General features: G+C 38.5%; 1 protein-coding gene across 1 annotated transcript in view; it reads right to left on the bottom strand.

Annotated features, from left to right (window-relative positions):
* Window positions 1–24,179, bottom strand: part of col25a1 (collagen type XXV alpha 1 chain) — a gene marked incomplete at its 3' end in the record, with an annotated part of 949,643 nt that overhangs the window by 215,021 nt on the left and 710,443 nt on the right. Inside the window, exons 7-9 of the mRNA XM_081359232.1 lie at window positions 10,153–10,224; window positions 8,382–8,498; window positions 3,470–3,505 (exon numbers count right to left, since the gene is read on the bottom strand). Coding sequence (XP_081215358.1) covers window positions 3,470–3,505; window positions 8,382–8,498; window positions 10,153–10,224 — 225 coding nt within the window. The remainder of the gene's footprint in view (window positions 1–3,469; window positions 3,506–8,381; window positions 8,499–10,152; window positions 10,225–24,179) is intronic.

The following is a 24,179-nucleotide window of genomic DNA, read 5'->3' as shown; positions in this document are numbered from 1 at the left end:
TCTGCTACAGAGGCAATGGTGTTTATGTAGATGGTAAATAGGACCGGACCAAGGATACACCCTTGAGGGACACCTCGCCGGACCCCCAGTGGGGCAGAACTATGCCCATCGACAACTACAGTTTGAGTTCTGTTGGCAAGATAGTTTCTGAACCAATCAACTGCCTTAGTGCCCAAGCCAATGTCCCGGAGCCTCTTAAGCAGGATACAGTGATCAACTGTGTCAAAGGCCTTTGACAAGTCGATGAACAGGGCAGCACAGCTCATCTTATTGTCAAGGTCACAGATGATGTCATCAAGCACCTTGACAGCTGCAGTAATAGTGCTATGCTTGGCCCTAAAGCCTGATTGTGCAAGGCTAAGTATGTTATGATTTTGCAAGAAGCCCTTAAGTTGGGTGTTTACTAAAGACTCTAAGACCTTTGCAAGTACAGACAATTTAGAAATAGGGCGGTAATTATCGAGAATGGAGGGGTCCCCCCCTTTCAGCAGGGGCAGCACATGTGCTGATTTCCAAACATCTGGTAAGACATTTGAAGACAGGGACAAATTAAAAATGTATGTAATAGGTTCTACTATGATATGTGCAGATAGTTTCAGTAAAGCAGGGTCTAGGCCATCAGGACTGGCTGATTTCCTAGTGTCAATTTCCTTAAGAGCTTTAAGCACTGCAGATGAAGGAATGAGTTTAAAGTCGAATCCCTCACTGACATGAGAAACAGGTGAATTGTGTTGGAGGGGTGAGGAGACATGTCTGTGTGAGACTTCTTCAGGATATGATTGTTCAAATATGTCCCCTGCCTTAATGAAATGGTCATTGAAAGCATTAACAATATCATTCTTGTTTGAGATCTGTTGGGTGTCTTTAACTATATGCTTAGGGAGAGCAGAGTCACTGGGAGGTAGTTCAAGGGATTTTATTGTCTTCCAAAATTTAAATGGGTTATTTAGGTTTGAGGACATTGATTTGAGGTAGAAGTCAGATTTGCACTTTCTTATAAGGTAAGTGCACTTGTTCCTAAGATACCTATAGTTAGTCCAGTCAGATTGGAGGTTTGTGGTCTTTGCTAAGACCCAGGCTGCATTTCTCTCAAGGATCAGCGAATACAGGGGTTATCACGCTCTTTAATTCTATAGCATGTTAGGGGGGCATGTTTATCAGTTATCGAGAGAAAAAGTGAGTGAAAGTAGTTCCATGCCACATTGATATCCGGTATAAGACTAATTCTAGAGAAATCACAGAAGTTTAATTCGTGTAAAAAGGCTTGTTCTACAAACCTTTTAAAATTTCTTTTAATGAGGATGCGAGGCTTGGATTTAGGGAGCTTGGTGGAGCTTTGGAGGAGTTCTGATCAATTAGACATTGTTTTTCTCTGCTTCTCACCATAAATTTCATGTTATCTGATTAGTCACATGGTCTCTTGACTTTCCCACTTTAGCAGGGTATGATTTCGACATGAATTTTATAATGAGAGTACAATACATTTTACATGGATTTGATCCATACCATAATTCGAGAAATAAGAAATCATTGACACAGATACCAAGCACTCTATAAATCCCATGAACTATTAAATTGTTATTAAAAAGGATATAAACAATGGGCCCTATCTTGCACCCAGCGCAATTGACTTTGTACACCGACGCATGTATCATTCCTATTTTGCACCCGCGCACAGCGGACTTTTCCCTCCACAGACACACGTCGGTAAACTTGCAAAAGCATTTGCGCTCCCGGGGGCGGTTCAGCGCAAAGAGGAGGCGTGTTTTCCGGCGCAAACGTTCCCTTATGCTATTTTGCAGGTTTAGAAAACAATTCCGACACTGACAGGAAAAAAAATGTTTAAAGTCAGTGGCGCGTTACGCATGTTATTCATATGCTATTTTAAGGGCGCATGCTTGGCCATAATCAATGTAGCGTGTGCACAACGCGCATACACTTTGATTATCTTATCTACACAGAAGCAGCAGTTTTCATTTTTGCAATCATACATTATTACAATAGATAGATAGATAGATAGATAGATAGATAGATAGTTTATTATAAAAGTATACATCTAGCTTACACATTTACCCAAATTATTATACGCCTGTTTAACCGAAGCTAATTTGGGTGTGTTTCTCCATCCCCAATGTCACTTTTCTCTCTTTTACGGCCGTGACGAGAACGTTGCTCTCCTCGGCCTCTCCTGGCTCGCACCTGGCAAATCCGCCGTTATAATAGCAATCCGCTATGGAAAAAGCGCGTCTGCTCTTAAAGGAAATGTGAGATGTCGCTCTGATTGGTTTATTTCACGTTACGCCCAAACCACACCTATGAATAATGAAGCTACTTCAGACCAACCCATTTTAGATTTGCGTCGGGCGCAAGAGTAATTTATCCCGCCGGTATAATAGCAACAGCGCCCAAGACCCGCCCACAAAGTTACTTGCGTTTTGCACTTGATACTTGCGTTTCAGATCGTTAAAATAGGGCCCAATGAGTGATTACAACATTATAGTCTAATGTGTGGGTTACAGATCTAATGTAAAATTATGTAATGAAATGATGCTTTATTATAAGCCCATCTAGCATAATTTTGGAATGATCTGATGCATTTTGATATGTAAAGGCAGTCTCTGTGGTTTTAAAGAGGATTTTAGTCCTGCGTTCCAGAGGTCACATTTAGAGGTCTTAAAAGAAGAAAGTCTGTTTTGGATCTCTGTCCTGGGAATCAAACAACCTTTTGCGTTAACTCGTGATTTTCCTAGTAAGACTCAAGATGTGCCATCTCTTCGACCATTAAGGCCTGTTCACACCAAGAATGATAACTATAAAGATAACTATAACGATAACTACAACCCCATTTCCAGAAAAGTTGGGACATTTTGTAAAATGCAATAAAATCATCAATCTTTGATTTGCTAATTCTCTTTGACCTTTTTTTAACTGACAAATGTACAAAGAAAAGTTTTCTAATGTTTTCACTCACCAACATAATTGCATTTTGTAAATATGAAATTTTTTTGATTAACTGATACATTTTTGTTAATTGATTCAAGCTGGTTAATGCTGCTTAGAGCTGGTATAGTGCTGGGGGACCATAATAGTCATGCTGTTCTCAAGCAAAACTGAGCTGGTGTAGCTGGTCTACCAGCACATCCACCTCCCATGCTGGTAACCAGCCAACCAGCAACCAGCATTCCATGTTGGTCCAAGCATGCAAGACATACTTTATGCTGGTGATCAGCAATGCTAGATTTTTCAGCAGGGTAGAGTCACATTTCGTGCAAATGTTGTAAAAAAAATAAGTACTTCAGTTTTTGTCAAAAGTATGATGGTCTAATTTTTCTCTGATTAAACACATTTTGCAGATTAAGGAGGAGGGAAATTGCCATCATTAGATATTAGATATACTAAATCTAGCATTGCCTTTAACTGTATTGAAGAGGCTATGATGTTTGCAGCTGTAAATACATAAGACACTTACCATTTGTCCGATCTCCCCTGGATTTCCAGGGTCTCCCTGTGAGGGACACAACATATATTGGTAACACTTTAAAATACGGATCCTTCGTTAATGAATAACTACACAGGAACAAATGAGTAACACAATATTAACAATCTAGTAACTACAATTAACTAACAAGTAACTCTGATTAACGAATAAGTAAGTAATAGCACACAGATTTAAGTGGTAGTTCACTATTAACTAATCAATAACTACTATTTTTTAATACTTCACAGAGAACTACTGAATTTTTTTACAGATTTAAGTGGTAGTTCACTAATAACTAATCAATAACTACTATTTTTCAATACTTCCCAGAGAAATAATGAAAAAAAAATCACAATTCATGCAAAACTAATTAATAACGAATGCAGGACAAATTACTAGCACTAGATTAACATTACTGCTAGATACTGTACACTAATTATAAATATGTAATAGCGTAGCAGACTTATGATTTGGGAAAGCTGTCAATAATTAGCCTATGCACTGCTGTCTTTTAGAGAACTATTCATAAACTAAAGAATTGTTTTTATAAATGCACTTGTCTGGAACACTTACCCTGTGGCCGATTTTCCGGCATTCCTCTGGACTGGCTTTGAATAACTAGACTCATCATGGTGAGTACTGGAACATACTGAGTCATCAGCCATCCAAATACCAGTTATTTTATTATAGCTTGAGTCATTTGAGACACTTGAGTCATTACTAGTTAGTTAACATGATCTTCACTTTAGAATACGGATCCAAATAATTAGTAGTTCCTATAGGGGTATGTAGTAACACTTGAGTCATTACTAGTTAGTTAACATGATCTTGACTTTAGAATACGGATCCAAATAATTAGTAGTTCCTATAGAGGTATGTAGTAACACTTGAGTCATTACTAGTTAGTTAACATGATCTTCACTTTAGAATACAGATCCAAATAATTTGTAAGTCCTATAAAAGTATGCATTAACACTTGAGTCATTACTAGTTATCATGATTCCATGCTGTAGTTACTAATGAAGAGCCAACCCGAAAGGGTAGAATCATCTAATCATTCACAGGATATATATACACACACATATTTTTATATATATATATATACATATGAACAAAGATACATACATAAAAACAATTTTGAGAGGTAGGTTAAATAATAAAATAACTGGTATTTGGATGGCTGATGACTCAGTATGTTCCAGTACTCACCATGATGAGTCTAGTTATTCAAAGCCAGTCCAGAGGAATGCTGGAAAATCGGCCACAGGGTAAGTGTTCCAGACATGTGCATTTATAAAAACAATTCTTTAGTTTATGAATAGTTCTCTAAAAGACAGCAGTGCATAGGCTTATTATTGACAGCTTTCCCAAATCATAAGTCTGCTACACTACTACATATTGATAATTAGTGTACAGTATCTAGCAGTAATGTTAATCTAGTGCTAGTAATTTTTCCTGCATTAGTTATTAAGTTTTGCATGAATTGTGAATTTTTTTCATTATTTCTCTGGGAAGTATTAAAAAATTGTAGTTATTGATTAGTTATTAGTGAACTACCACTTAAATATGTAAAAAATTCAGTAGTACTCTGGGAAGTATTAAAAAATTGTAGTTATTGATTAGTTAATAGTGAACTACCACTTAAATCTGTGTGCTATTACTTACTAATTCGTTAATAAGAGTTTACTTAATTACGTACTTAACCCTGAGATGTTCCCTTTCGAGGGAACGTCAATGCTACCTCATTGTGTTGAAACTATAGGGACATTAACATCCACTATGTCATACTGAATGAATGCCTGCACCACAGGTTATGAAAAGTATACACAAGCACAAAACTGTAGTTACAGGAATGAATTAACCCAAAAGGGTTTGCGATCCAGGGGTTGAATTCACATCCACACTGTAAAACCTAATGAATTTGTGCGGAGAGGACTAGCCTGCCACAGCACAAACACCTTACAAAGGCGCACCTCATCAATGCCTTTGAGGCAGCCACACTCGGAGTAGAATGGCCTCTGACGGCTGGAGGCGAAGCGATACCGTGTGACTTGTAACCGCATCCAAAACACAATGTGATATAGTCTGTTTGGTAGCGGTGAAACACAGATTACTCCACCCAAAAATGCCCCCTTAAGAGCATAAAGTATCTGAGTAGAGGGGATGATATCATTAAGAATGGTATCATTAAGCAAAAGCATTACGAATGGACAGAAGGTCCTGACTCTCATGTAAAATCCCAGGATGTCCTTCGAAAAAAGAGTAGGGGTTTAACCCCAGCAATACTGCAATGCTCTTCTGGCTAGCACACATCACACCCCTACCAGGTACCATCACAGAGAGGCACAAAATCACCAGAACATTTTCGTTCACTGTTCCTTGCTAGTGTAATGCCTGACAATATTTAAAAGACAGCTGAAAACTTCATCATAAAAAAAAAATCTATGCTTTCACTTTCCTTTAATCCCTCTCTTTTCTAGCTTATGCTACACTAAGCAATGACTTGTGTTTATCTGCCTCGTCACGATGAATTGCATGCTGTATTCCTAATTTGTAAGTTGCTTTGGATAAAAGTGTCTGCAAGATGAATTAATGTAAATGTAAATATATCAAATATATCAAATATCAAATTAAATATAATTTGCCCATTGGCCTCTGTCCACCATCATGGCCTCCTAATCATCCCCATATATATGACTGGCATGAAGCATGAACACTTTGTCTCCTCTCCACCAATAAACTGGTTTGTGGTGGGTGTTCTGGTGCACTATGACTGCCGTCGCATCATCCAGTTTGATACTGCACATTGGTGGTGATTGAGGAGATCCCCCCTTCCGTGTAATGTGCATGTAATAGAGGGTGGAACCACTTGTTCTTGAACCACCACTGGAAGGGCCTCATGTGCAGCATGCCCAACTGTATTATGTTGGTGGCAGCGGACATCAGACCCAACAAGGTCTGGCATTGATGGACAGAAATCTCCTGACCTAGTTTTAAGCTGCCCAGCCCACCATGGCGAGAATAGACTCTACTCAAAAAGGAGACATCTGTGCCTGCATCGTAGTCAAGCACCAAACTACGCTGAGAGAAGCAGTCGTCTAATTTGGAGAAAAAATATTTTTCTTCTGGTTTAATCTTAAACCCAAGCACCTTAGATGAGTGAAGACGACGTCGCAATGCCGGACCACCAACTCTTTCGAGCCAATATTAGCCAGTCGTTTATGTAATTTAGTACACATATGCCCAGGAGTCAAAATGGAGCCAGAGCTGAATCCATGCATTTGGTGAAGTTGCAAGGAGACAAGGCCAGGCTGAAAGGAACCTGATATTGCTAAACTTTGCCCCTAAACTTAATGTGCACAGGTATATCTCTATATGAAAGTAGGTGTCCTTCAAGCCAATCCTCAGATTGAATTTGAGGCACAATAAGCTTCAACATTAACATCTTGAACTTGTAAGTCTGCAGAATACGGTTCAAAAGACTTAGATTGAGGATGGGACGCAACCCTCCATCCTTCTTGAGAACCAGAAAATAAAGGCTGTAAAAACCTGAGACTCTCATTGGGAGGGGAATATGTTTTATGGTCCCTTTGTCCAAAAGAGTACGTAACTCCTGTGTTAACAACAGAATCTGATCTTGTTTCGCCGTAGTTGGGAGCAAGCCATTGAAAAGAGGAGGACGAGACTTTATCTGAATTCTGTAGCCTTTTTCTATAGTTCGCAGAACCCAAGGAGAGAGGTTCAGCAGAAATTGTCAAACTCTCTGAAAGGAGAATCAGTTTGGTAATCTTGTGGAGACGAGTGGAGACGCCCAGGCAGCAATGACTGTGCTGAGATCTGCTTTTAGACCCAAAAGGCTGGGATTGTGTGCAGCGCCTAGGCCCTTGGCCCTTTGCAAGGGGGACAAAAGCTTCCACACTGGCCTTCTGTTCTACTCTCCAAGAGCTCAGCCCAGGAGGTTGAGGCTGTAGGCTGCTGGAATGCCTCGGGTTGCTTTTTGGCTGCCTGAAACCTATCAACTTGTATTGACCATGTCTCCGAATAGGCCAGACAGGGGCATCCAGCAAAAATCCAGATCCTTCAGCAGGCCAGGCTGGTAGGCCTGACCCTCTGCTTCATAAGCCTTGACAACCAAAGTACATGTGATACAACATGGCCTTGAAGGCAAGGCAGTCTTTTTTAAAGATGACCCCGCGGTGGGAGAGAGATAGCCCTCGACTTTCCCCAAAACATGGGATTTCCACAACCTCATGACTCACTGGCACACGCTGAAGACTTTCCCATAGCATCAACACAATGACGCAGCATTGAAATTCCCTCAAAAGGGAGCTGCACCTAATATTTTTACACTCTTGCCTTGGTCCAAACAAACAAGTGAAGGTCCTGGTGGGGTCATATGTTGGTGGATAATAGTTTTCTCTGTCTTTTTTTTTTAGCGCAATTTTACCCCGGGAATTGCGCTTGTTAACTCATGATTTCTGTTCTGTGCGTCTGTGCGCACCAATCTTGCACATCTATCTACTCCTCAACCAGACCACCTAGAGACTTCAGGTTTTCGGCATTACATTAAGGAAGGTCTAATCTCGGGAACGCACAAAAAAAAATCCAGGAAAAGATTTACTATCTCTTAGTGTTGTGATCCCATGAGGTGAGAAAATTGCGCTAGAACACTCACCGAGTTTTTATTAGTTGTTTTTTTCCCAGTCGAAATGTATGTAAATATATTCACAAATAAAAAAGGTTACGTAAGTAATGGATATCTATTGGTAAAAAACGGACTAAGTGTGAAAACAAGATCCTTCAACAGAAGCCATTGTTTCCAGAGCCATATGGGTCACTGCATTATCATGCCAAACCTCCAACTGCTAACATTTTGATAGGTTTTGAATTTAGAGATACTTACTGGGAGCCCTGGAACTCCCCGAGGACCATCTTTGCCTGTGTCCCCTGGGGGTCCTCTGGGACCTGGGGGGCCTGGAGGCCCAGGAGGTCCTGGGGGCCCTGCTTGACCCTGGTCACCCTGTGTAAGTAATAATATACATACATCAAACATTATTAGTCAAAGTCAATGAATATAACATACATTAACGTTGTTTGTAAACAGTGAAAGGGAGAAACAGATTGAAAGGTCATTGATAAGCTAACAAAGAGAATCTTGAAGAAATTCTCTTATCTCACAGTAGGGGTGGGCGATATGACCAAAATCTTATTTCACGGTTTGAGAAATTTTATTTTACGATACTGATACCGATACCGATACATATCTCAATATAGATATTTTTATTTTATTTTTCTTATTAAAAATAAGAACAAAGAAGGGAATTACAAACAGTAGGACAAATACAATAGACCAAAGATACAAGTTAAATAAACTTTACATTTTTCAGCTACAGAAAGTTTATTTAACATGTACTAAGAAATACAACATAATAATTTAATAATTTAATTTAATTTAATAATTAAATGTATAACTTAAAACTGCATAGTCTTCACTGTATGAATCAAATATAAACTGATTCTTATTAAAGATACAAAAGTGATTCAGTCAAGAGCAGTGAGTGATGTTCCGAATTTGTGATTGCATGCGGTTTCTAAGAGAGGCGGCTTTCTGTGTGCGTGCTTCAGCTGTGTCAGTCAGCATGAGCACCAACCGCATTGAGTTATTTTTCAAAGGTTATTGCGCTCAACATCAAGCAAGTCCGACTCTATATTTTCTCATTCATGCATGTTTCTTTATCACTCTTAAGCGTATATAACTTTAAGTAGTATCGCTCTTATGCATATATAACTTTAAGTAGTACTGTGCTACATGGATATATTTACATACTGCAAAATGAACGATATAGTGAAATCTCTAACGACAGACACTTTATACCATGGTCCCGATATATACTGTCATACCACCCAGCCCTATCTCACAGCATTAAATCAAACAATTTTAGCATATGGCAGCAGATGTAATATTTGATCTCTGTATTAATCCAATCAGTTATGATACAGTTCAGTTCTACTGTGAAAATTCACATTTTTGCAGCATTATTGCTTCTAATTATCTCCAGATTATTTCTAACCCTGCCTAGACTGAGTATGAACACTTACTTTTCATTCATGTTAAGCACTTGCGCTGGTTGTAATGGGGAACAGAAAGAATCATCTGGCCGTATTAATTAGTACAATAACATTTGTGATTTATACTTGTGCTTTCAGTTTCCTTATTCTGTATTTTTTCTCTGTTGACAGACAACTTATACATTGTAATTAGTATGCGGTCACTCACCACAAAGATGGCTTGGATAACAGAACTCAGAGCCTCCTTTTTTTTGCAGTATTATATACTGTATTTATGAATATATAATATATAAAGTATATACTGTCAATTTAACAAAATGATTTAGTGTTTTTAATTACATAAAAATAATTATTAATATGATTTAAACTTAAAGTAGAAATTAAATCATTCTCTTAAATAATAATTGATTTTGTCACAATATCTTCATTTAGACTTTTTTTTTTTTACTAGCAAACACTAATGTAATTCATTTTAATAGTTTGTCACTAGTCTAGCTAAGGACTGAGGTAAAAACAGAAGAATGGAGAGCAAATGATGGGCCAAAGATAAGAAGCCCAGTCTGACGGAGCAGTGTGAGAGAGAACAGAATGAGGACAAGCACTACCTTAATGAGTCGACGTTTAATGAGTTGTTGATCAGCAGAAAGAAAGCCATGATTTATCTTAGGGAAGACCATCTGAGCAGGAGTGTGAGGTCAAAAGAGGTCGGAGATCAAAGTTAAGAGAAGTTGGAGAGGAGAGTTGCATGGGGTCCCGGAAAGAGGAAGGGGAAAGGAAAAAAAGGTACAAAAATTGATTAGATTAAAGTAAATGAGTCAGAGGACCCAATCCAGTGCCTTCATGCATTAGTAAAAATTGACATTTTCCATGGTGCCAGCAATGAAAGTCTCAACTGCCTTTGGCAGCAAAGGCTGTAATTACCACCTCATGGGTGCTATGACACCTACTCTGACAGAGCCAGTCCGAAGAAACATGTCAACTTCTACTCACTGAAAGCACTGTCATCACAGTTTTCTTTGAAGCCAGGGCAGACTCCAGGAATTGCAAACACTGAAACCCATCATGTAGATTTATTTGTCTCTGTCCGTGGACTCTAAATGAGATGTTTACAAAGTCAAGCTATCTCAAGGGGGCACTAGTAAGAGGACGCAAATAATTGTGTCACTATAGATTTAAATATCGGGAAAGGGTGGATTTGTGGTGAACCAAAGATACCAGCTCCGAATCTCGCTACTTTAGTTTAGCATTTAATACGTCTATTTTGAGTTATTCCATTCATAGAATACAAGCACACAGTGGTCAGAATATTTGGTGGCTAGACATATTAATCTTTTTTATAATTAATCACGCATCACTGGTTTATTAGGGGAAATAAACAGTTGCTCTGCTGTGAATGCATTATTCCTGTCACCACACTGCATAATAATGACAAACCTGGAACTTGGAGAGAGGGTCATAATGGGTGAAAGTATTTTTTGATTGGTTGGAATGGATTTATCAGACACAACTGTGTTTGGGCCAAGTCTGTCACTGCATAGGCACAGGGGACAAATGCTCTGTTCATATTTCTCAGTGTGTGTATAATCCATAGAGTCTGCCTGGGCCATTTGGCCGAGCCAACAAACCTTCACAGTCAGGATTTGATTGCTGTGTAATGCAGCCAGGGTGGGTAGACCAGGTAGTCCCTGGGGACAAACAGCATAACAATGGCACAATACAAACACAACAGCAAGCATGAAAATAAAAACCATACACTCCAAAGAAGGCTTGCACTTCCCTCTTTTTTTGCATTTGTTTTGTATCAGTTAGAAGTTTAAAGAGGTTGTCTAACTGACAAAGAGGCGTTCACACACTGCTCTGTTATGATGTGAAAAGAATTGATTTGATCTCAGCAGTGCACTTAGCCAAACACAGATCATAGGTATTTCTCACTCGTTTACTTTGGATTTGTTCTCAGCAACGAACTTAGCCAAACACAGATCATAGGTATTTCTTTTTCATTTACTTTGGATTTGTGCTCTTGTATTATGTGCCATTACCCTTACATTTAAACTTGAATATTGGGTCTCATTCTTGAAACTTTCGTAAACATAAGTGACCATTTGCCTAACTATAAATATTCAATTAATGTGTGTCCGTCACAGCAGTTTTAGCCAGCTAAAAACAATGCCAGTCGCTCTTCTGATAACGGCCAGCTGGTGACGTTTGAGAGCACTTTGGAAGCGCATCGTTTTTCCAGCTGAGACGTTTTAGTTGCTATGCTGATACGAAATGCCAAGAACTAATGTGTTACTAGAATCTAATTTTGAAGAATTTTACTGAATATAAAAATTCCGTAACCAGCGATTAACTTCTCAATTGTTGTTGAGTCATTGTACAAGTAGGATTGTTGGTCGGTGTGTTTTACCAAAAGTTGAACAGTTTTCAACTCCCAGCTGTTTTATGCACGTGCACATTTTGAAAATACTAAAATTTTCATGATTCTGAAAATTTAGGTCAGAACAGCTTTACCAATGATTTACACCAAAATTTGTTCTGCTTGTGTTTCATGCTTTATCCTCTGCAGGGTCACCGGGGAATGCTGGAGCATTTTCCAGCATATCAGGCATATATGGGGGGAAACCCAAGGCAGTCCATCACAGAACACACACACATCCACAGTCTTATTCACACCTACTGACAATATAGTGTCTCAAATTCACCTATACTGCATGTTTTTGGATTGTGGGATTTTGGATTTGGAAACCTACTGAGAAAGGCCTCCTGGCTCTGCTGGGACTTGAACTGGGGGCCTTTTTGCTGAGGCAACAGTTCCACCGAGCCACCATGCCGCTCCATGACTAACATCATAAACCTACTCATAAGACTATTCTTAAAATAATATAAATAAATAAATAAATAAATAAACAATATGTGAATTAAAACACACAGAAATACAATGTGTATGCGATATTCCATCTGACCATTTTATGGGAAGTAATTTGAATTGCATGGCTCATTAAGAAGGGGAAAAAATTTTCCATGCCTTAAAATTGCTTGAATATAACTCTACACCCTTGCTTCATTTGGTATACATGGATCCATGAATAAGCAAATTAGCCCCGCCTCCACTCAGAGTTCCACTCAATAATCTTTGTAGTAAACGCTACACAACAGCAAGTGAAAATACTAGTTTATTCCAGCCATATATTGCAGGGGTTTTCAACCTTTTAGGACATGCGCCCCCCTACGTTTACCTAATTTCACATAAGCTCAAGAATTTTGCTTTAATTCAGTTGCGCCAAATCTGCCGTAACCATAGCCAATAATTAGCTGGGAGATTAATCAAATTTCCCCCTCTAGTCAATCACTCAAGCTTTGCTATTAAATCTCACATTTAGAGCTGTTTCACTCAAGTGCTTTTGAGCAAAAAACAACTGAAAACAAAATGGTCGGGTGGCTGGTAAAAATCAAGAATACCAGAGATGGTAAAGCAGTTAAACTGATGGAAAAACAGGCACAGCCTTCACACTAAATTTGGTAAGCTGTTTATATTTTTAATGTTTCAGTTTAACTGATACTCTGCCTACACCAGACAGGACGTGATGCAACACACAAAATCCCTGACAGTATACTGATGCCTCGTTTCGTTTCGTTTCTGACGTACACCAAAGCCTCTGCGCTACTTCTGACACTAAGAACAATTGGATTTGCAAATCAATTTGCACTTTGTCGCGTCCAGTGTAGACTATATGCAGCATATTAAGTTCTGTCATGACAACATGACGAGAGATTGGTATAATAATAGAGAATGGCATGGTAATGGATGTGGCAATGTTAATGTATTTGGTCTATGTGGAATAGATCTGCTACCGAGGCTTGCTACTGCCAATACATTCACAGACATTGATGTGAGCATGTAAGACATGCTGCTGCTGCTGCACATGTAACATACATGATTTAACCCCCGTAGCAGATTTAGCTGGGGAAGGTGGAGGGTTTCTGAAGCGCCATCCAGAATGTTGCAGAATTGAATGTTGACCTGCCGCTCATTGGTCGCTGATGCAACAGCAACCAATCAGCTGTGCTATGTAGTTAATGATGTGATTGCTACCAAATGAGTTAAAGACCTATCAGCCTGCGCCATCAAGAGTTTCATGCCACAACTAGGTAATTCTGTCATGGCAACTCTCGGGAGATTGGTATAGTAACAGAGATTGGCATGGCAATGGATATGGTGTGGTTTGTGATAGTGTTCTGAAATTTGACAAACAGATCAATTAGCCTAAGTTGTCAATGATTTTTTTTCCAACTGAGAGTGATTTCTAAGGTTAAGCCTTTTTTTAATCCCGGAAAGATCTGTAAAAGGTTATTCATGCGTTTATCTTCTCGAGATTAGACTATTGCAACTCACTCTATTATGGTGTTCAAACTAAAATCTTGGACAGAATAGAGATGGTCTATTCTAGATTATTAAGATCGCTGCATTGGTTACCTAGCCTGACAAGCCAGACCCACATCAAGATGTTGGGTCTGGGAACACACCATTGGCAGGGCTCAATCTGAGGGGCGGGATAAACGGTTGTCTTTCAAATTCCCTCTGCACGCAATAGGATAGCGCTACAACCAGCCAGAGCGTTTTCCCACCAGCAGAGCTAGTTGATAGATTCAACTTTTGCTGTATCCGGTCGGCAAAACTCCGAACATATCTTCCTTTTTTAAGAATGACTTCAGTGCCGTTCTTTGTTCTTTTCTCAAAGAAAAGCTTAACTCCAAGGGCCCTATCTTGCACCCAGCGCAATTGACTTTGTACATCGATGCATGTATCATTTCTATTTTGCACCCGACGCACAGTGGACTTTTCCATTGACAGACGCACGTCGGTAAATTAGGGAATGAACTTGCCCAGATAGCAATTACATGTGGGCCACATGTGGGTATTATCTGGCACATATGGCCTAGATGTGGCATGGCTGAACAGATATGGGCCAAATCGTAGCCATATTTGTTTTGCCATAACTTTAAAATCTGCGGGAAATGCTCTCTTGGTTCACAACTGATTTTGAGGTATATGGCCCAGATAACAACGAACACATGAGGACCATATGTGGTTGAGCTATGGCACACAGTGAGAAACACCGACTTGTGGTAAACATTTGGCTTATAAGTGGAAAAACACAGGAATCCTGAAATCAAGTGCGGCAAACATCCGCCGTTCCACACCTCAGGTTGCTATGCATCTTCCCTCCTATTGGTGGAGTGAGACTACGGCGCGAGTTTGACTGCGACGCTGGCCAGCTGAAGCCTTTTACTCTGCTTTCCTCACGACTGTGTACATTCAGGTAAGTGATGTTTTGGCATTTTAAAGTCATATAAATGAAATATGCAGCATTATGTGTCAATATTGCATGTTATTATGCATTTAGTTATTCGTTCCATCGAGGAAGGGGTTGAACTAGCTAATATTTTCCTCAGTTTACTGCTATAATTTACAATAAAGTTTAATGTAACTTAACCGTTAACTTAGGCTATAGCAGTTCGCTGGTTTGCCGTTTTAAATTAAGATGTTTTTGTTTATAAATCAACAGCTCACTGTCGTACACAATAAAATAGTATAGTTTGTCATTGTGTAGTAGCCTATTTGTGAATTAAGGCGACGCGGTCCAATGTCGGTCCTAATTTGTGTTCACAATCATTCAACTAATCATAATAATATAAAAATGCCAAGAATAAACACATTAATACGTGTGCATTATTGTATGTATCTTTATTTAACTCTGAAATGATATTCAACCAAGACTTTTTCTCATGACCTTTCCCTCTTAAAATTTAAGGTTGTAATGTTAACGTTAGGCTATTAGTGTCAAGTCACAATACCAAAATTATGACTTTCGATACAATACCTGAACATTAACATGAACTAATAATGAACTGCACTTCTACTGCATATATTAATATGTGTTAATGTTAATTTCAACATTTACTAACACATTCAATATAAAAAATTGTACTTGTTAACTTTAGTGTGCACTGTGAACTAACATGAACAAACAATGAATTGCTGTATTTCTGTTAACTATCAATTAATTGAGCAGCCATTCACTGCCATTATAAAGCTTGGAGGAGGCAGGACATTTTTATAATTACTCTAATTTCTCACGATATAGTTTATATACCATGCTATGGTATACTGTCATACCACCCAGCCCTAATGTGTGGTATGGGTGGGGCAATGACAATAATTTCCATATTAAAAACCTAGAAAATATGGTTTCAGATGGAGTAAATAATAGTTTATAGTTCATTTTTGAATATAAAAGCACTTTCATTTTAGGGTGGTCTATTTAAATGCATATTTCAACCACTTACAGAATGTTTTTTTTTCCTATCAGATTACCTATCTGGGTTTGGTTGGTGGCTTTGACCTGGATAACACCATGTGGAGAGTGCTGAAAGGCACTTTTACAACTGCTGTGGCACGTTATGAATTGGAGAGAAGTCAATGGGAAGATTGGTGTCCAACGCCTGGTCGTAAAGGAAATTGTCATTGGTGAGACCTTTTTTAGAAGTCACTTTTATTTGTATTGCACTTTGCACAATTCACAACTTTTCAAAACCGCTTTACAGAACATTGTATTTTTATTTCTGTTATCTCAGTATCGAACCAAACAACTTTTTTTGTCATTACCTGATCACATCCGTGGCTCACTTAAGTGACTGCATTTTTTTATTTAGAAGTTTTATGTTTTGTTTTTTAAAGAAAGTTATTTTTTATATATTGCGAATCATATTGTTTCAATCATACATTTTAAAGCTGTAATCACAATATAAGATTATCATTCTGTCAAAGTCTCATACCAGCGCATGCCTACAACTATCTGTATTTAGTTCATTATCACTGTGTATTTAAAAGGTTAGTTTACCCAAAAATGAAAATTCTGTCAGTAATTACTCACCCATGTTGTTCCACCCCCGTAAGACCTTCGTTCATCTTCGGAACACAAATTAAGATATTTATGATGAAATCTGAGAGCTGTCTCACTCCTCCATAGGCCTTCTCTGTTATTGAAACTTGCCAGCCCAGAAAGTTAGTAAAGACATTGTTAAAATAGTCCAAGAACTGAACCTTAAGTTTATCATGTGTCGAAAATACTTTTTGTGCGCAAAACAAGCTAAAATAAAGACTTTATTCAACGTAGTGTAACAGCACAGCGCTTCTGTGTTGTACGTCAGAACGTAGGCTCACGACTGGCCAGCATCCCCCACACATGACCAGCGTCGGCCAATAGTGAGTCTACGCTCTGACTTACAACCCAAAAGTTGGAAAAACTTGAGGGTAATTACAGATAGAATTTTCATTTTTGGGCGAACTAACCCTTTATGTTCCTCCTTGCATTCAGTACTTGGCCCATTATTGTTTGTGTGTTTCTGCTTCCAAATTGTCTCGCATCCTTGCAGATTATCTTGAGTTTATTTTGTGTTAGTAAAAACACTTATTTTTGTAGACTCTGTCTTCGGACTAAAACATGACATTAATGCTATCTGTGTTGGTGTGTTTTTACATTAGAGTGTGCATGTCTTTTTTTTTTTTAAAGAAGCAGAATACATGCAGTGCTGTAAATTTTAACCGGTTGGTGCAAAAGTATTCTAAAAATCGAAATAATTTGTCATAAGGAATTACGGTATAATTCTGGCCCACATATTGAAAAATACAATTTGCAATTCCTTTTGAAAATTTACTGGAAAAAAAACTTTCATACACTGGTAATTCAGAGGTGTTTAATTTGTTAATAATTGCAATTAAAATATTAAAGGATATTAATGATTTTTTTTATTATCCTGCAGCTCTAGCTTCCAGGTTGTATTGCTGCTAACATTATTTAAATTCTTCTTTATTGCAGGTGCAGTCAGGCAGAATCCCCTTACTGGAAAAGGTCAACACATTGCCGACCCTCATTGGAGACTTCTCTGCACATCAACACACTTCTCAACTCTTTACCTTTCAAGTTTGCTTTAACTTTCTCAATTTCTCTTTAAAGTTCTCTTTACCAACTGTGATTTATTTGTATTACTCTCATTGGACTAATTAAACATAACATTAATACAAGCTTTGATCGAGTGTTTTGAACTTTGGTGTAAAAAATTAGCTTTGAATGCTATTTATATTATTAATTTGTATTCTTGAATGTTTTCAACTGAATTCTACTTAAAATAAGTACAACTGAGTAGCTGTAATTATGTTTTCTTAAATGTTTTCAACTGAATACTACTGTAATTATTAAATTCAACTCTGTTGCTGTAATTATATTTATTTTGATAAATGTTTTCAACTGAATACTACTGTTATTATTCAACTCTTGCTGTAATGATATTTATTTTTATGAAATGTTTTCAACTGAATACTGCTGTAATTAAGTACAACACTTTAGCTGTAATTATTTAAATGCTTGTCAAAATAAATAGTTTTGAGTACATTTGTTGTTGAGTGTTTAATTTACCTGTGAGTTAAGATTTTAAATACTGTCAGCTGCATGTGGGCCACATAAGGGCCGTTAGATTTTAACAGAACTCAACCATACTAAAGTTGCATACCAGGCCCACACATGGGCCACATGAATTTGTAGTATTTGGCTCATGCTTTATGGCAGTCCTTTGGTTCAGTTCTGGCAAAGGAGATGTGGGCCATATCTGGGCCGGCAAACACAAACTAATCTGGGCCACAGCTCAGCTGTTTATCTGGCCCACATCTGTGCCAAAGGTAATTTGCTGACTGGGTGCACTCCCGGGGGGCGGTTCAGCGGAAAGAGAAGGCACATTCCGGTGCAAACGTTCCCTGGTGCTATTTTGCAGTCCCAGAAAACAATTCCGGCACCGACCAGTCAGTGGCGCGTTCAGATGCTACTTTAAGGGCGCGTACTTGGCCATAATGTAGCGTGTGCACAACGCGCATACACTTTGCTTCTCTCATCTACACACAGACGCAGCAGTTGCCATTTTTGCAAACCATACATAATTACAAGGAAAAATATTCCACATGAGGAAAATCATTGTGGTGTCCATGAAGATGTGAAAAAATAAAAATAAAAGTGGCGCAAGAGTCATTTATCCTGCTGGTATAAAAGCAACAGCGCCAGAGATCTGCCCACAAAGTTACTTGCGTTTAGTGTTTGATACTTAAATCTTATTAAAAATTAGGCCCCAAGTCTTCCAGAGTCGCGGCCAAAGCCAATTCGAAAGACCGCTGTTCGCCAGCAGCAGCAGCCATCTTCTTTGTTTTCAAGTAGCAGGGAATTCACGCGGAACCGTCACAACTCTACTGTCATTATATTAAGCCCGCCCACCGACTCTATACACGATGTGATTGGCCTGACTAGAGTTTGGTTTTTCCAGCTCGCAAGCCAACGGAGAGTTGCTAGACGACACTCTCTGCAAAATAAAATTTGCTGCCGCTAGGGTGCATCTAGATTATAGTATATTGTAGGGAAATTGAACTGAAGTCAGTAAAATCACAGAATGTAAACATAACAAGAAAAAATGAATAAAGACTCAATTTCAAATACTCACTTGTTTCCCTTTTACTTGGCAGTTAACTAAAGTTGTGAAATTTAACCAGTTATAAATCATAGTAAATAACTTTACATTACTCACGATTAAATCGTTGGAGTATATTCAACACTTTCACACTAAGTCAAGTCATCTTCATTTATATAGCACTTTTAACAATGTAGATTGTTCCAAAGCGGCTTTACATTGATAATAGGAGAGTAATAGGAGAGAAGTAAAAAATAAAGTAAGAGAGATTGTTTTGGTTTTATAGCAGCTCTAGAATAAAGTTATTCTCCAGCTAAAGTTAGTTTTGATTGATTCACTTCCGTCGCAACGATCATTAGTTATTAACTTAGGGGCTGCTAACATGACACCGTTTTAACAGAAAACTCTTATGCTGAGTTCAGACTGCACGATTTTAGCCCCGATTTTGGCTCACCGACAGGTTTTGAGAAATCGCCGACAAATGCCCGAAATCACAGGCAAATCGGTGCTCGTTCACGTGAGTGACAATCATGCAGTGTGAATGAGCAAAGACGCGATCTGAGAGAATCGCCGACGAGTCGCCGACACCCGTGAGATATTTGGCATGCTAAATATCTGGACCTGTCGGCGATTCAAAATCCTGCTGTGTGAAAAGTGTTCTGACTGAAAACTACATTGGCGATGACCGACAGCCAATGAGAGAGCAAGATACAGCAGCGGGGAGTTCGGGGAGGAGTTATAAGTCACAGTATTTTAATAGATATATTTACAATTATATCGAACAGAAACAAAGCACAAACATTTGCTTGACCAGCAGCAACAGCAGCACATTGCAACATTATTTATTTACCCCCAACTCTCTTTGCAGAACACACAGTCCTTGCTCCCCTTGTCTTCCCAGCCATTTCCTCATGCATAATATGTTTTTCTTTTTCTCCTTTATATATATATAATATAATATATAATATATATATAATACAGAATTTGTATCGCTTCCGCATAGGCACGCGAACCGGAATTATCCCGACAACGCTTTATCTGTAGAGAGGTAAAGGGAGGGGAGGGAGGCCTTCACAGGGGAGAGACTAGTTGACACTTCTGGGCTGCGCTGTCATCGCATCCAGGCGCAAGTCCTTCATCAGATCTAAAAACGCCCTGGATCCGGCGGACTGCGGTAAACCTCTGGATAAACAGAGAGACTAATATTAGTGTAGATGCCATTCTTCTTATAATGTAACGAGTACATCAGGATTTATGGGAAGTGTTCCCAGTTCCGGCTGACCTAATCTATGCAGCCTAACATTGAATTATAGAAGTCTATAATGCGTTACGTGTATGCTAGGTCAAAGAGATGTGTTTTTAGTCTAGCTTTGAACTGACAGTGTGTGTCTGCTTCCCGGACAATGTTAGGAAGACTGTTCCAAAGTTTTGGTGCTAAATAGGAAAAGGATCTACTGCCAGCAGTCGATTTTGATACTCCAGGTATTATCAACTGGCCGGAATTTTGAGATCGCAATAGACGTGAAGGACTATAATGCGTTAAGAGCTCGCTCAAGTACTGCGGAGCTAAACCATTTAGTGCTTTGTAAGTAATCAGCAATATTAAAAAATGTATACAATGTTTAATAGGGAGCCAATGCAGTGCTGACAGAACCGGGCTAATATGGTCATACTTCCTGGTTCGTGCAGGGCAACCACCCATAAGAGCATTACAATAATCTAGCCTTGATGTCATGAACGCATGAACTAATTGTTCCGCATTTGTCAATGAGAGCATATGACGTAATTTATATATATTTTTAAGATGGAAAAATGCGTTTTTACAGACACTAGACACGTGAATTTCAAATGAAAGATTGGTATCAAAGAGCACCCCCAGGTTCCTAACCGACGACGAAGACTTGACAGAGCAGCCATCATGTGTTAGACAGTATTCTAGGTTATTACGTGAGTGTCAGGATTCCATCTCCACCACCACGCTCATCATCACCTCCGCCCACTCATTCTCTTTCTCCGCCCTCTCATCCAGTCACCCGTTCATTATCCCCAGACTACTAATCACTGTCACCTGTGTCCCATCACCAGCACTCCCTTTATAAGGTGCACTCTCCCTGCAGTCACTTGTCTGGTCTCGTCATTACATGACTCACAGACTCCCTACACACTTACCTGGATACTTACCTGACGCTAATCCTCATCCTTCGGCCAGCTCGCCTTCCTCTTCAGCCTTCCATCCTGGGTCAACTACGAGAGAGAGAAATAGAGAGACTTTACCAATCAGCTAAGCATTCACTGTTATTCTGTGTTGCTGTTACTCACCATCTTCCTGCATCTCCGTTCATTCTGCAATTAAAAGAGTTAAACTTACCATCTTGTCTGCTTCCTCTGTAAACCCTGACAGTGAGGAAGTTTTTTGTCCAATAATTAGAATCTCTGTTTTTTCAGAATTAAGTAGTAGGAAATTACTAGTCATCCAGTTTTTTTATATCAGCTATGCATTCCATTATTTTTGTGAATTGGTAAGTCTCATCAGGGCGTGAAGAAATATAGAGCTGAGTATCATCAGCATAAAAGTGAAAACTAATTCCATGCTTCCTAATGATATCTCCCAAGAGTACCATGTATAGAGTGAAAAGCAACGGTCCTAGTACTGAGCCTTGTGGTACGCCATACTGAACTTTTGATCGATAAGACATTTCTTCATTTACTGCTACAAAATGATAACGGTCAGATAAGTATGATTTAAACCATGCTAATGCAATTCCACTAATGCCAACATAACTTCCGAGACTATGTTATACTTCTGAGACTATAAAATAATGCTGTAGTCAATAAGATCGAGTAACACTAATAGCGAGATACAGCCATAATCGGATGATAAGAGCAAATCATTTGTAACTCTGATGAGAGCAGTCTCAGTACTATGGTACAGTCTAAATCCTGACTGAAAATCCTCGCAGATATCATTTCTTTCTAAAAAGGAACATAGTCATGAGGATACCGCATTTTCTAGTATCTTTGACAGAAAAGGTAGATTCGAGATCGGCCTGTAATTGACTAATTCTGTACGATCAAGTTGCGTTTTTTTAACAAGTGTTTTATTCATAGCCAGCTTAAAAGTTTTTGGTACGTATTCTAATGACAAAGATTAATGATATTAAGAAGAGGATCTATGACCTCTGGAAGCATCTCTTTCAGTAGCTTAGTCGGTATAGGGTCTAACATACATGTTGTCGATTTATATGATTTAACGAGTTAAGCGAATTCTTCTTCTATAACAATGAATGAATCGAATTTTTCCTTAGGGAGACTACAATGCACTGCCTGTGCGATACTGTAGTAGACGGTTGCATAGTTATAATTTTCTCCCTGATATTATCAATCTTCTAAGTGAAGAAGTTCATAAAGTCGTTACTGCTGTGCTGCTTGGAAACGTCTGGGCTTGAAGCTTTATTTTTCGTTAGTTTAGCCACTGTTTCAAATAAATACCTACGGTTTTGTTTATTTTCTTCTAATAGGGTTAAAAAATAAGCAGATCTAGCAGCTTTTAAGGCCTCTCTCTGTATGCAATCAAGCTCTTTTTCCATGAAATGCTAAATATCTCTAGTTTTGTTTTCTTCCAGTTGCACTCCATTTTTCTGGCTGCTCTCTTAAGGGCCCGAGTGTGCTCATTGTACCACGGCGTTGGACTATTTTCTTTAATCTTCTTTAAGCGCAAAGGAGCAACTGTGTCTAAAGTGCTGGAAAAGAGAGAGTTAAAAGTTACTGTCGCAATGTCGAGTTTTTCTAAGCTATCTGGGATGCTGAGATTATGAAACTGATCAGGAAGATTATTAATCAGAATTAGAATTAGAATTATAATTTCCTTTATTGTCATTGTACACAAGATACAACAAAATTGCAGAGCTTCTGCATAAGGTGCATGGTACATAAAAATAAATAAATCAAATTATACATAATACGAAGTGATGTACAAATAAAATATTTAAGCTAAGACAAAGAATAAAGAAAAAGAACATAGAAAGAGTTGCTTGTATATATATAAGAGTAATAATAATAATAAGCCACAGTTTGTCAAAATGATTAATGCCCTAATATGAGGTAGACTTCTGGCTCTGAGTGAGAATATAAAAAACTTTGCACAAAAAGTGAAGATATTTCACAGAAATACAAGACTGTACTAGACTGAAGGTATAAAGAAATGGAGATTGCACAGAAATATGATACATAAATACACATATTGTACTGAGTAAGATGACAGTGCATCCAAGTGTTCAGTGCATATGTGTGTTCAGTGTAATTATAGCTCTGGGGAAAAAGCTGTCCTTGAGTCTATTGGTCTTTGACTTAAAGCATCTGTAGCACCTACCAGAGGGCAGCAGTTTAAACAGGTGGGAACCAGGGTGAGAGTGGTCTTTTCCAATGTTCTGGGCTCTGCTGAGGCAGCGGGAGTTGTAAAGGTCCTTCTAGTCAGGGGGCCAAAACTGATATTAAAACTTTGTCGGACACTTTTTGGTACAAGTATACAACCTATCCAGTATTAATATTTATCCCCTCAACATGTGTTCTAGCCAGGTTGTCAGCTTAGAAAATGTTTTTTTTTTTTGTCCATTTTAACACTATATTCTTAAAAGTGGTAAAAGCGGATTTTTTTCCCCAAAGTGCTTCCATTTTCTTCCATGTTACCTATTGTAATTTTGGGCAAATGTGCAATATAATCCAACTTATGTGCAAGCATGATCATTAAAAAATAATAATCAATAAATATCACAAGAGTATCACACCACAAGGGGCACTGTTGTGTCAGCGCAGCTGTGATTTGGCAGTAGATTGAGGCAGCAGATCCAGAGAAGATGATCACAGCAGGTGTCAACAGTACAATCACACAACAGATTAACTTGATCTATTTGTCAACACAAACATTTACCTCAAGATTCTACCATTCTACCATCAAATGTTGCCAGAAACAGGTAAGCTAAACTGTTTTCCAACTAGCTATATACTTACCAGACATACACTCACCTAAAGGATTATTAGGAACACCATACTAATACTGTGTTTGACCCCCTTTCGCCTTCAGAACTGCCTTAATTCTACGTGGCATTGATTCAACAAGGTGCTG

The sequence above is a fragment of the Scardinius erythrophthalmus genome (genome assembly GCF_964197995.2).
Source record: "Scardinius erythrophthalmus genome assembly, chromosome: 2".
NCBI classification, from domain to species: Eukaryota; Metazoa; Chordata; class Actinopteri; order Cypriniformes; family Leuciscidae; genus Scardinius; species Scardinius erythrophthalmus.
This window is presented reverse-complemented; position numbering and strand designations above follow the sequence as displayed.